The sequence below is a fragment of the Sparus aurata genome, chromosome 18, assembly GCF_900880675.1.
Source record: "Sparus aurata chromosome 18, fSpaAur1.1, whole genome shotgun sequence".
Classification (NCBI taxonomy): Eukaryota; Metazoa; Chordata; class Actinopteri; order Spariformes; family Sparidae; genus Sparus; species Sparus aurata.
The window spans coordinates 8,053,095-8,066,999 of NC_044204.1; the positions used below are offsets into that span (position 1 = coordinate 8,053,095).

A 13,905-nucleotide genomic window follows, 5' to 3' on the forward strand; every position below is an offset into this window, starting at 1 on the left:
TGAGGAGCTCTCAGTATGTCAGACTGCAAAGCTGCTTGTCTACATTGTGATGAGTAACAGCAACACACCCCAGGGAACTGTACCTTTACAGTTCATGTTAACCCTCTACATCTTTTGCTTCAACTCGGGAACATTCCATCTTCAGAAGTTCTCAAATGACTTTTGACTGCACAATGAGGAGTACAGAGACCCAGTTGAGAACTTTGCAGGACGGTGTGACAGGAACCACCAACAGCTCAACATCAGGCAAAAAAAACCCTGTTGTATGAAATGGGGAGGGTGTGGAGATGGTTGACACCTACACGTTTCTAGGGGTACAAATGAACAATAAATTGGACTGGTCAGACAACACTGATGCCCTGTAAAGTAAGAAAAGAGCAGGCCTTCCTCTCTGAGGAGGCCCATGTTCCACAATGTGTGCACTAGGCTGCTACAGATGTTCTACCAGTGTGTGGTGGCCAGTGTCATCTTCATTGCTGTGGTGCGCTGGGGAGGTGGCAGTGGAAGATGGATAGAAACCAATGACTGGCTGAAATACTATGGCCAACCAGCCAGACAAACAGACAGCCTGACAGACAGGCACACTCTGGTTTATGTCCCTGAGGATAAGGATAGAATTATTAGTCCATGAGTGCCTACCAGCAGGATGTTGGCTTGCTAAACACCTGTTAAGCATGTTAATGTAAGCGATGTAATTTCTTATGTTGGACAGCTACCAAAACAGCCACATAATGTGTCACTAAAACAGAGAAGGTGACATATCAGCAATACATATACACCTGACAATCCCGTAGGATAGGTGTATATGTCACGATGTGACACTTCCAGCCACTCTTTGGAGTTGTTCATCCACTTTGATGAAGGCAGACTGAAAGGACACTCATCAACCTCTATTTATGTCATATTTTTTAATTTAACAATGCAGATTGTTGATCTGCAACAACATGATATAATTACTTGTCTGACTGGACAAAGTATTTCGGATCCTAATACCAAAAAAGTCATAGTTTTCTCATTTTATGGCGTTAAATTAGTTTTCACCCAAAAGGTGATGTGATGTGACGTGACAAAAGGGCAAAGTACCCGGATCGGTTGCACTGAGCCGTCACTCAAACAACCATTAGCCAATGGGGACACACGTCTGAAAACCCCACCCACATGAGAGGTTTGTGCCAGAATTGCAAACAAAAATTCAGGGAGCACATAGGAGAAAGCTGGCAGCATAACCACAAAGGTGCAAATGAGAGCAAAAGTCTGATCATCAAAAAAGATGCAGAGTCAACTATGAACAAATAGGACATGCTATCAAGGAAGTAAAAGAGCAATATTTTTTATGATTATTCAAATAAGTTTTTTCTCTTTAGAGATGACTTTTTTGCTTCTGTTAGATTTACTTTCTCTCAAATGCTTCATTCAAATTGCCACTCTCTAATTATCTAATACTAGTCATCCTCTGAGACACTACAAGACAGCCATCTTTTGCCAGGACTTTTGCTGATTGGAGTCTTGTGTCATTTATTTAGTAAATTGTGTATCTGTGATCAAGTTGCTTATCTATCTCCCGGTTACGCTTGGTGAATTGATCTTCTGATGGTGTGGTCACTTTAGGTCTGCCTGATCCTGCTTTGGATACAACTGATCCAGTTTCCAGTTTTTGCTGATTTGATGCTGCGAAAGCCCCATTAGCATAGGATAATAACAAAAGAACAACAATAGTCACTCACTTGCTGATTCTCAAACTTTCACACTTGTTCCAAGTTTACAAATGTAATGATGGGTACATCAAATTAGATAAAATTGTTTGTGGCTATTAAGACTTCACAAAAGTTCATATTTAAGGCCTAATATTTACCAAATGGAATTCAAGACATTGTAAGACTTACTAATTACCTGCAGACACACTAAGTAGGGAAGTCAGCAAGTATTGGGGGAATTTACAGACACTGTTGTTGTTGTTTGTTTTTTTTGTAGAATTGTTAATAGCCTCTTAAACAAAATTCACTACAATCAGTGACCTGTATCATGTCCAGAGGGGGTGGCATTACTTATCGCCCACTTACAATGTTGTACTGAGTTATCTGCCCAGACAGCTTAAAAACCAGTCACACCTGGGCTCACCTAGCCTTAGCAACCCCCATGAAGGCCGGTTTGACCAACGACCCAAAAGTGGCCCGAATGACTCTGAAACTCAGAGCTCACACGTGTCCTTAACAACTCTGTAAGGATACTCCCACACAGGGTTTAAAAGCCTGCAACTCCCCTCCAGTTAGTTAGAGCTGAAGAAGCCTCTTACATGTGAGGTGAAACGTCCTAAAGAAACTGAAAACAGGTCCAGTTGCCTACAACACAGCACACTGACAAACGTTAGTTGGTTTCGGCAATGCAGGTTTTGCCACTTGGCTGATCGTGGAGGAGCAGCATGCCCTTCAGACATCCAGCCCGTCTCCTCTCTCTAGCCCTGAGACATTCCATCAGCGAAGAGCTCCAGAGGAGTGTAACCCAAGAAGAGCAGCAGCAGGTCAGTCAGGAGGGACTGCGACATACTCACAGATTTTGCAAGTGCAAGTCTTGAGGGCTGTCCAAAGCCAGAGTTTAAACAGTCCGCAAGGGCACTCAAGTGGACTTTCGACAGAGATTCTGCTTGGGGAGCGAATTTCGCCAGACTTCAGTTATTTAATTATCCACTATTCACTGTGATGTAAGTTGTAGAACTCATAATGAATGCATAAAACAATTACTTGATTAAAACATTACTTGAATCATCTAGCAGAAATACTATTAAACCACATCATGATACATAAATATAGGAGGAAAGGTAATAGAGGAAAGCAAATTGATTTATTTATGCAGCCCCACACTACTTACAGCCTACACAGTAGGTTACACCCAGTTTCCCAACATCTTAACACTTGAAGGATCTTTCTTAGGCAACTTTCATATCAATGAACGTGTTCATATTAAGATGTTTTCTAGAAACTAGAGCCTACACATAATGTCAGTGCGGATGGACCACTGTCCAGTGTGGAATCACTGAAACAAAAACTACACACACTAGTCCTCAGGTTACATGTATCTGTCAGCATTTTTATCTAACATAGAAACCTACAGATGGTTTACAGATGAAAGGACAGTTATATAGACAGTTATATAGACAGTTATATAATGAGAAGTTCACCCAAAACTGAAAATTTAGGCATTACCTACAAACCTACCTACTTTCTAGTCCTCAGAACATTTCTGGAGCTTTTGCACAAGCAAATTAAATTGGGATCTTCAGGCTCTTTAAGACTTGGATTGTGTCTGAAGAGTTTTATGGAGCCTTTTTATGTTTTCTAAGTCCCCATCCACTTCAGTTGGGAGAATGTTACAACGCTGTTTTGCTGTGAAGCTCCAGAAATGTAATGTGGACTATGAAATGTCAGCGACTTTCCCTTGGTATGGGGTTGAGTAGAACTGAATTATCTAGGTAAATTTATCCTCCAAGTTGTCCTTCAAAGCTCCTTGTCATAGATTGAAGTGTGTGCAACTTTACCGGAGTTGTTAACAGCCATTCTCTACCCTTATTTTCTATGCTAGTTTCTTCCGATTTTCCTTTCATTTGTCACCTGCCTCTATGTGCAGTTTATATACCAACACTGAGAATGCAGAGGGCAAAGCAGTGGGTCACCTGTCCTTGCGCGCACCCTTAGTGACTCTGGAAGCATGTGGAATATAAAAGAGATTGTTAGCAAAGAAAAACATCACCGACAAACTTGTCATCAAAAAGGATCATCACTTTAATAAACCAAAGTCATTTCATATTAGCAACAAAAATAATATGTAAACAATGTTCAGATGCAACAGGGTTAAAGACATTTCAAGACTTCATTGAGAGGCTAAACTAGGCATTTGCCATCTTAGCAGTTAGACTTTCAGTCTAAATTGACACGTGTTCTTGGCTATAAACTAAAAAAAGTGACAGTCGGTGTTCAAGTAGTGGCATTTACTCCCAACTTGCAAGAAGCAGCAACAAAATGGCAACAAATATAGTGACATAGTTTCAAAATAACAATGGGCCTTTCGACCCCTCTCTTTAGAGAGGTCACAAGCAGTAACAATAAAATCATATTATAACAGATCATCTTTATCAGTGAAGCAGGAATACTGACTAATAAATAACTAAAAGGAAAAAGGGATTATTCACAAATTTTCTCCCCAATTTGAAACAGCCAAATTCTCCTCTACTGTTCTCCTTTTCATTGCTAACTCCATTGTGGGGAAGGAGTTAGAGAAACACGCTTCTCTTCCTCCTTGCAGGCAGAAATCTCCAGTGCAGTTACATAATACCACCCCAGCAACCTACGACTATTAATGTTATGCCCCAAGAAGAAAAGGGAAGTTTAATGTAAACATTTTCACTCTATAAAACAGGGCTGTGGCTTCAATTTTTTTTTTTTTTTTTTATTTCTGGTGGTGGGGAAGGCAGAGGAGGAACATCACTCATTGCAAACATCTCTGTGAGCGAGCCAAATCTGACAAGATTGTCAGCATGATCTGTGCTCTGATAAGTAAGATATTTTCCATGATAATGAATATCCACGGTACAGAAAGTGGCATCACTGTGAGACTGACTGAGAGCTTACTTTCATCATTGTGTTATTTTTATGTTGTTTGAGTTGGCCTTGCAACATAACAAAACATACTGCCCTGTCTTGTCTTGACTTGTGATACAAAAAGTGCTGGAAATTCAAGAACAAATACAGCGTATGAACAGGTAATTCCATCGTTTCTAGCATATTAAACTTTTAATGTCCATATATAAGCTATCCTGATATTGTGATGAGTCTCCCCCCCCATCCCTATCCCCAACTATTTTTTTTAAATCCTTTCTTAACTCTCAAAAGACCTAGTAAATGTTTTGAGGCACCTGATTGTATTTATTTCCTTTTTCTACCCAACTCTAACAGTTCAGTGAACCTTAAGTTTAAGTCTGGCTGCCGATTTTATGTTAATTACTTAATTAATTACTGTGAACTCAAACAGAACCTCAGGAAGATTTCTTTTATTAATTTTTTTAAGTTGTACATCTGAACTTTACTACACACCTATTTATTGTAGTATTATCTGATATGTTTTCTTGAAAACAGGTGTGTCCAATAAATTTCAGAGAGTAAGTAGAAAGGTTATTAAATCGTAACAGTGGACATTAAAACAGAAGTGCATTTTTCAGAAAAATCTTTTGATCATGAACAACAAAAGTAGCTAACCCTGGCTACAACCAATGACCCAGAGGAATAATTCACTATGGAAGCCCTAAATGCTTTAACAGGGCACTTTGTTCTACCACTGAAAAGCTCAGAAACTCCACTTTACATTAGGTTGTTAAGCATTTAGATACTACTGAGTGATTCAAAAGTTATTAAACATTTTAGAAAGACAGCTGTTTTAAGGCACGCACAGGCTGTCTGGGTCTTTGAAGGTTAAAGTAATTTCTTAATAATTGTGCCTTGGAGGTACTTATAACTTCCCTGCTGTATGTTTGTAACTGGCAGAAGATTTTGGGATCAGACAACCGCACATCTATGAGTTACTGATCAGAGTTGGCTCTGCAGTACTCAGGGTTCCAGGACATAAGAGGGTTGGGCTGCAGCTGACTGAAGTCTAAAACATGCTTCTGAAAAGAGACATCTTTGCATACAGGTGCAATAAGAGGTCTCAGGTTTATCGCAGCTCACACAATGTGATGCGTATCTGCTGATTAGTTGAGCTTAAAAAAAATGTGGGTCTTCTGTCTTTTCCAGCACCAAAAACAGGTTTCAAATGCATTCTTTTTTCTTTTCTGTAAATTCTGAAGTGTTCAATGCAACACTGCCACCTAGTGCACACATCAAGGTAAACACCCATATCTGCACACTGAAACATGTTTTAGGCTCTGGCAGAGTAAGGAAGAAGACAAAGATGTCAGTGGGGTTGATGATCAGAGTCTGGTCACCCAGGACAGTTCAAGTTCTGGCTATGGGGGGGCTGGGGGGGTGCTAGGTCAAGGTTCTCCGAGGTTCTCCTTACTTTCGTTTGCTCTTGGTGTCAGTGGTCTGGAAGACACTGGAGGCAGACATGAGGTTCTCAATGTACTGACCCAGAACCTGGTTCTCTGACTTCAGCTTCAGGTTCTCCTCTTTGACAGCATCCACTCTGGCAGACAGGTCTGAAGTGAAAACACAAACACAGTCATCAACAACATTATAAGGGTGTAACACAGCTAGACAGGGATTTTCTTTGACTGTATGCACTGGAAAGACGACTGAAAACCCACAAAAAAATAACAATAACCACTTTTTTTTTTTTTACCACATGTATATGTTGAATAAACTTTAAATACCTTAGCACATCTTGGTCACTTGTTCTGTTTAACTAAGCTAGTTTTGATTACAAAGGCTTACTTAAACTTTGTTTGGAAAATAAATAATCTGACATCATTTGGGCAGCTTTTGGAAACTGTGACATATTCTTCCAACACTGAATTGTACAGTTGTGGTCAAAAGTTGACATACACTTGCAAACAGCATGCACAGGTACATCCAAAAAAATATTATGGAAAAGTTAATTTTGTTTCTGTAAATTTATTTTAAAAGTGAAACAGTATGGAGATGCTGATTTCTTTTTCAAGCAGGACTTAGCAGTGGTCCACAGTGCCAAAACTACTAGTCACTGGTTTGCTGACTATGGTTTTACTGTGTTTGATTGGCCAGCCTACTCGCCGGACCTGAACCCCATTGAGACTATGGGTATTGTCAAGAGGAAGACGAGACATACTAAACTCAACATCACAAATGAGATGAAGGCCACTGTCTGTGCAAAAGTGCATAAATAAAAATACTTTCAGAAGGTCGTCATTTATGTATTATAAATCTTTTTTGGGTTGTCTTATGTAATATTCTAATATTGAGAGATACTGGATTTTGGATTTTCGTGAGCTGTAAGCTGTTATCATCAAAATTAAAACAATAAACAGGCTTGAAACATTTCACTTTGTGTAATGAATCTAGAAGATATGAACGTTTGACTTTCTGAATACAATTACTGGAGAAATGAATTTTTCCATGACATTCTATTTCTCTTTCTATCTTTCTTTTCTATTTTAGGAGATGCACTTGTATAATCCTGTGTTTAACAGAGCTGTGAACCTTGCTCCATTCTTGTTTGTGAAGGACTGAGCGTTTATAGGAGGTCTTTTTCAAACAGGTGCGTTTGGAGCAAGTTTCCCACTCGTTCGTTGCCCCAGGCTTCAAATATAGAATAAACATGTATTTACAAAAATATATTAAGCCAATAAGGTAAATGATTAAATACATCGTCTTTGTACTCTTTGATTGAATATATATCAAAAAGGGTTAGCAAATTATCACATTCGGTTTCATTTACATTTTACACTGCATCAAAACTTTTTCATAGTCAGTGTTTTTACATTTGTCTGTGTAACCTGCAATCCAAACCAAACCAATGTGCCAAGTGCTTCACTCACCCCAACAGGTCCACACTCTTATTCTATTCTTCTGTTTCTGAGGTTAGTTCATGCATTAGCTGCATGTTCGAGCATCAGACGGATGTTACAAGCTGATGATGTGCCTAATATACTCTTGTTACAGCAGCACTATTAAATCTTAAGGGCCATGACCAAACACTACCTCACAATATGTTATTTGCTCTTGAAGTGAAAAGAGAAATAAGCAGTGAGCTTGTTAGTGCGAGAGGGAGAGATGAGTTCACTTTCTGCTCAATTCTGTCAACCTCCCTTTATAGTTCTTTCAATTTAAAATATATTCCAAATGTTCTGGCTTGAGACATGAAACACATGGCAGAAACGTACAGATTCTTGTAAGTTCTGGTTATGGAATACCACTGGCTATAGTCAGTGCAAGGACCAGGTTAAAGACTGCAGGGAAACCAGATTTATCTCTCTCAACCGTGTCCTCAAATTATCTGCAATTTGTCACTTGCATTGGCAAACTGTCTATATCGGTTGCTGTGGAAACGCATCAAAAGATCTGCAGAGCAGGATGATGACCAGAGATCTCCCTACACCTATAGATGTGGTACATTTGATTTGAAAAAATATGCATTTGATAATTTTTTTTCTGCCCACATTCAATGATTGTGATCCAACCTGTGCAACGTCTCCAATCCGTGCATGCTGAGCGGGGCTGGAGGTCTGCTAACCACTCTCAAAGACCCAAGCAAACTTAATCTCACTGGGATTCCAAAATTACAAATCTGGTATGTGTGTGTATGTGAATATTTTGTGTACCCTCTAATGTATGCTGAAGCTCCAACACCTGGTTGATGAGCCTTGTCTTCTCCTCCAGCTCAGCCTGGTTCTCCAAATCACCTGCAGCCATGTAAAGGGACAGTCAAATACAATTCACTGGCTGTCAACCAAGGGAAGGTGTGTGTGTGTGTGTGTGTGTGTGTGTGTGTGTGTGTGTGTGTGTGTGTGTTGTCTCACCATCGTCTGAGCTCATGGTGAAGTACTCGTCTTCCCTTTTGGAATGCAGGGCTGCGATTTTAACTGACACTGCAGGATGTAGGAGATATTATATAATCAATCATCGTTTGTATCATCGTTCATTAACATTTCGTCAATTTAGTGTATATGCTTACAATAAAAAGAAAAAAAAAGATATACCTGATGGACGGATACACCTGAATAAGGATGACTTTATAACTTTTCTGACAGGCCAGGAGACACTATGTTGGTAACATGCCTATATGAAATGCTAGTTCAAGTGTGGTCACCAACACGCTATGCCTCAATACACCTTGATGTAAGGCAGCGATAAGTACAACATTAAACGTCATAAACGAAACATAATTACTAAAAAAATGTTGTTGTTTTTTCTTTTTGAACGGAGTTCCACATGACGAGTTCAACATGCAGTGCTGCGTCGTGGCTGAGTGACGTTACATCTAATACTACGCCAATCAGTTACAAAATAATTCAAAATGCATTGCTGACCTGAAGCAAAGCTAGCGAGAGCGAGCCCAAGAGCCCACATACAAATAACTAACATGTCTTACATTAGCTAAAAGCTTTGCTTACAACTGTTAGCTTGTTAGTGTCCCTCATTAAAGCTGGTTAAATAACAAACAATCCCTGAGCCAGGCCTGCTGCTAGCTCACTGTTAGCATGCTGACACACACTAGCCGAAAGCTGCTGCTCAGCCACCGCGACACAAAGTCCTGCGAATAAGCAACGTGAACTCGGGACACATACCTTACGACGTGAAAAACAACAGCTGCAGCTCTGAAATACAGAACTTCGACAGAGAGTGTAAAGTGTTTGTGTAAATCCACACAGCTTGTGTTTGACAGCGGCTGTGTTCATGTATGTTCACTTCAACACCATCAGGACAGTACATCATCCAGCCACAAGGGGACGACACGGTACCAGGCGGAAGATAACAGCCCAGCAGAAAACCACTCATATTATAAAGATGTTGTCACTATTTCAGAGTCTTTGTAAAATGATTTCAGTTGTATATAGATACATTATGGACTCCCCATAGCCTGCTCTTATGGCATCAATATACAGTAGATCAGTGATGTACAGCATCCAAAGAGTGTGGATGGCATATGTTTGTATATTGTATGCTGTACATGACTGGTCATCCTTAAAGTTTGAAGTATAGGCCTACTATGTATCTGACAACAGTAGGTCATGTATCTATGAAAGAAGATTAGGACCACAGTAAGCAGTTTTGAATTCTACTTTTTTTCTCTCAGAAAAATAAAGTCTGTTCTGTTAAAAGTTAGAATTATGACTTTTTTGCCAGGAGAAAAACATGTTTGTATCCATCTGGTTTATTTGTATACATTTGTATATTGAGGGGGAGAAATAGAAAAATGGAAAACAACCTTTTAGACACATATGACTCAAATAAGTCCCAAGTCATTTTTTTCTTGGGCAAGTCAAGTCCTCAGTTGAGTCATGTCCCAAGTCACGTCACTCGTCCCCCTTCTCCCACCCACCCATTAAATGAACACACAGGCAATTAATTCAAATCAACATGTCTCTCCTCAAGTCAGGTTATGAGTCTTTAATGAAAGACCAAGTTGAGTTTCAAGTCAATTATTTCTTCTCATGCCAAGTTGCATGTCATCAGAACAGTAACTCGAGTTGACTTGAGTCCAAGTGTTAAAAGACTCAAGTCCACATCTGTGAACCCATGTGAGTTCAAAACGAATGTCGAATGCACAAAATAAAGCCCATGAACTAAATATAAAAACAGTTTATTTCACTTAAAGCAACCATCACTTACATTGTTCCATCAAATATGTAAGACTTAAATGTAAGGTCACAAAACAATGATAAAGAACATGAACCTGGGGTTTAGACATCATTACTAAAGGATGAGTGTATCCTGGGAACTATCATTTCCTATTATTTCATTGGTGGCTCTGCATAATTAGGTGGAAGTGAAATCTTTAGAGGTGGATGTGGAAGTACTTGTGTAGTATTCCACGCAGCAGTCCAATCAAACCCAGTAGAAACAGAGTTAAATAGACAGCCAAAGTCAGGTAAAAGCCAGGTAACCTGCAAACCAGAAGGCACTCAGAAGGTCAGAATTCATACATTATGGTCTATTACAGTACAGTAGAGTAGTTAAAAACACATGACGTAATTAGATATTTTGCAAAAATCAATGTGGTATCAGTGAGAGGATTAACCTTTTCTTGGTGGACTTGGCATATCCATTGACATATAGTTGTCGGGCGATTATGTAGACCAGTCCTCCTGCAGCTGCAGTCACCTCACTGAAGAACATACCGCAGGTCCACAGTGTCACCAGGAATACAGGGTAACACTCCACACAGTTCTGACTGAAAATACACACATATGCCACATGTTAACAAAGTAAACTTTAATATGCTGACACTCAGTATCTTCATTGAATATTTTGGGTTTTTCTTGCCCAGCCTCTGAAACAGCTTCAAACTAGGATAGAAGAGCAAACTTTCAGCATCTGAGTTAATTTTTCAAGCATGGTAACATTTGCTAATTAACACTGACATTTGCTAATTAGGTGTGATCAAGGTTCAATTAAATGTATAACAATGCATAACAAAATGAAAGATTGTAAACTCCACACTACACAGCCATAGAACAAATACAGTTATTGTCACATATGTACATAACCATGTAGGTCAATTTTTAAATTCAACGCGGAATGAGTGTAAAAAGCAGCAAGAAACTGCAACTGCTTGATCCAGCATGTTGCACTCAACAATCTGGTATAGACAGCTCTTTGTAAAGGTGTAGGCAACAGTCTGTCTTTGTCCATTTCATTTTCCTGCGACCATACATTGGCCAGGAGCAGTCTCAATTCCTAGTTGATGCAGTCCGGCTGGTCAGGTTGGATGGTCGAAAGATGCCGTGGGAAGTGATTGTCTCAAATTCCATTGCTCTCAATTCAAAACCTGCTGTTGCACTCTTGCAAACAAGGTGAGGACCCAAATGTAGACAACACACAGGAGGCAGGACTTAAGAAAACTAAAGACAAGCTTTACTGAACCAAAGCTGAATGACGCACAAAAACCAAGAATCCAGGCAAACCAAAACTGAGTCAAACATGACAAAGTAGCAACAAAAAGGGTTCAACAAAGTGCAAAAAAAAGCAAAGTACAGATCAAGGAAAACACAAGGAACAAAAAAAAGAAAAGAACACCGGGAGAAGCTGGATATCACACGGGTGGGGAACACAGGGTGGCATCACAGGAGAACACGGAACAAACTGACATTAGGGAGACCAAAGACTGTATACAGACACACTAACAAGGGGATCAGGCACAGGTGGAGTGAGGCGGTAAACGGACAGGTGAGGGAAAGGAACAGAAAAACACAGGAAGGAGGGAAAACCACAGAGAGGGAGGAAATGAAAAGCGACACACAACACACAAGGGTACAATTTCAAAATAAAACAGGAAACACAATATCAACAGGAACTGGAATTTTCACACAATCAATCCAATAATTGTTGTGTAAATTTCACATTTCCACCAAAATGTCATACTCATGTTGGCACTAAAGGAAATGTCAGGCATCCAAAGTCAGCAGATATATCCTCAGGGGACATGGATACATGGCATGTGCCTGTTTGATTGCTTTTCTTTCTGTGTGTCGCCACTGTATTTTGCAGTTATGAGGGTTGTAAAAACACAATTGAGCATTCATTAGCATTTTCAATACATTGTTCAGTATAACACACGCTGCTGACAGATGCCTTACTGTGCACGGTAAGTCCTCTCAAACTCCGGCGGTCCAGTGACAGAGGGAGGCAGGACCTTATGGGCCATCCTGGACCAACCAACTCGCCGGGCGAAGTAGCCTGAACAGAGACAGTGACGTTGGAGTTTGAGTCTCTTTTAATGATTCAGTCATTTTTTCAGTTTTACAGGTCCACAAGTACCACATTTAAAGCTGATATCTCAATCACATAGATCTTGATAGTGATCCGATGAATCAGCACATACATTTTTTATTTGCTTTTCAAATGTTGCTACAGTATGTCTCAAACAGTTTCCACTTGACCTCAAAACACTCCCCAACCAAAATGATATTGGTAGTGTGAGATAAGTACATGGCAAAATACTCACTACTCCCACAACTGACCAATATGTTTAAATAGATATGTATACATTTTAACTCACCCATCTGCAAGGCAGACACAAGAGACACTGTAGCCAACAAAAAAGGAGAGTCAGCTTCCATCGTTCTGTTGAAAATATAGCTGTCAACTGTTTGTCTTTTGTACAAAGTACGCTTTACGTAACAGGCAGCAGTTACTTCCTGGGGCAAAGCAACTTCAGCCCATCGCACAACAAGTGCTGTCATGTTATGTTATTAAAGCCCTGCCCTGCTGCTGAACAGATGAGAGAAGTGAAGGATGAACTGAAACATTTCCTATACCAATATATGCACCAGCTTGGCTAGCAAGGTTGCTTCTGTTGCAGTCATTTAAACTGAGGAAATAATAAATGAAAACCTAGAGAAGGCAAGTTCTGAAGAGCTTGCATTGCTGGTTGTATAAACTTTGAATATTATTAAAAGATATGGATACTTTGTTGAAAGCGAAACCCAAGCTGAATTGGTTGCTTTAATATATTTGAAGAGTCATTATAATGGGTTGAGAATGAAATATTTAAAATAGCATAAGCATAAACTGGTAGACACATGCACTGCTGGCTTGATTTGCTTGGAGAAACAGCTGATGGAGTTTCTGAGGAGATGTTACAGTGGGAATGAGTCAGTCAGTTACTGTGAATAGTCCTGAAAAGCTGAATAAATGTCATGATGTATCAAAGATGGGGAACATTTAAATAGAATTTCTGAATGAATGAAAAGATTATAGTTGATTAAATTATAATGTTGGAAAAGTGGTCAAAGATATAAGACAATAATATAATAATAGTACAATAGTATAATAAAAATAATATAATTAAACAATGTGGTAGAAACTATGAGAGTTTACTGAACACACTGTGAGATTTTTGTGTGTTTATAGTCAAAAATGTAGCTAGTGGAGCAGTTGGAAAAGTAGATGTGTTTGCATGCCTCCAGATACTGATGACTAAACGCAGAGGTTGGTCGGCGTTCCTGTCACTTAAAAGCCCACAAAGCCAAAAGTATTAGTCTGACTGCTTCAAGGGGTACATTGTTGAAATCATTCCTACAAGCTGATGTTTAGATTATGTAGGTTGAATGAACATTGTGGGAATGAACATGATGAACTTTTCAACTATGAATGATATGAAAGAGTTGAATTGATTAGAAAACATCCAAATCTTTGTGAACCTTTCAAAGTTTCAATGGATTTCTCATTGACTAAGCTACAAATAATAATAATGTAATAATGCCTTAATTGAGCTGAA

At 39.3% G+C, this 13,905-nt stretch overlaps 2 protein-coding genes across 2 annotated transcripts; both read right to left on the minus strand.

Annotated features, from left to right (window-relative positions):
- Positions 1 to 3,752: 3,752 nt before the first annotated feature.
- Positions 3,753 to 9,414, minus strand: LOC115569070 (short coiled-coil protein B-like). Its single transcript, XM_030396973.1, has 4 exons — positions 9,251 to 9,414; positions 8,483 to 8,551; positions 8,285 to 8,365; positions 3,753 to 6,184 (listed from the first exon to the last, which is right to left on the minus strand). Exons 2-4 carry the CDS (start codon positions 8,496 to 8,498, stop codon positions 6,042 to 6,044), a joined length of 240 nt encoding a protein of 79 aa, XP_030252833.1. The 5' UTR covers positions 8,499 to 8,551; positions 9,251 to 9,414; the 3' UTR covers positions 3,753 to 6,041.
- Positions 9,415 to 10,250: 836 nt separating this feature from the next.
- Positions 10,251 to 12,811, minus strand: mgst2 (microsomal glutathione S-transferase 2). Its single transcript, XM_030396972.1, has 4 exons — positions 12,685 to 12,811; positions 12,263 to 12,362; positions 10,705 to 10,857; positions 10,251 to 10,570 (listed from the first exon to the last, which is right to left on the minus strand). Exons 1-4 carry the CDS (start codon positions 12,743 to 12,745, stop codon positions 10,462 to 10,464), a joined length of 423 nt encoding a protein of 140 aa, XP_030252832.1. The 5' UTR covers positions 12,746 to 12,811; the 3' UTR covers positions 10,251 to 10,461.
- Between the last annotated feature and the right edge of the window lie 1,094 nt (positions 12,812 to 13,905).

What these genes read in the sequence shown, in the direction of transcription:
- LOC115569070 (XM_030396973.1), bottom strand. An exon ending in GCTTCAGCATACATTAGAGG is followed by an intron (nt 6,185 to 8,284) that starts GTACACAAAATA and finishes TTTTCACTTCAG; the next exon opens with ACCTGTCTGCCAGAGTGGAT.
- mgst2 (XM_030396972.1), bottom strand. Translation starts at nt 12,745, where the DNA reads ATGGAAGCTGACTCTCCTTTTTTGTTGGCTACAGTGTCTCTTGTGTCT. An exon ending in TGTGTCTGCCTTGCAGATGG is followed by an intron (nt 12,363 to 12,684) that starts GTGAGTTAAAAT and finishes GTCTCTGTTCAG; the next exon opens with GCTACTTCGCCCGGCGAGTT. An exon ending in GAGAGGACTTACCGTGCACA is followed by an intron (nt 10,858 to 12,262) that starts GTAAGGCATCTG and finishes GTGTATTTTCAG; the next exon opens with TCAGAACTGTGTGGAGTGTT.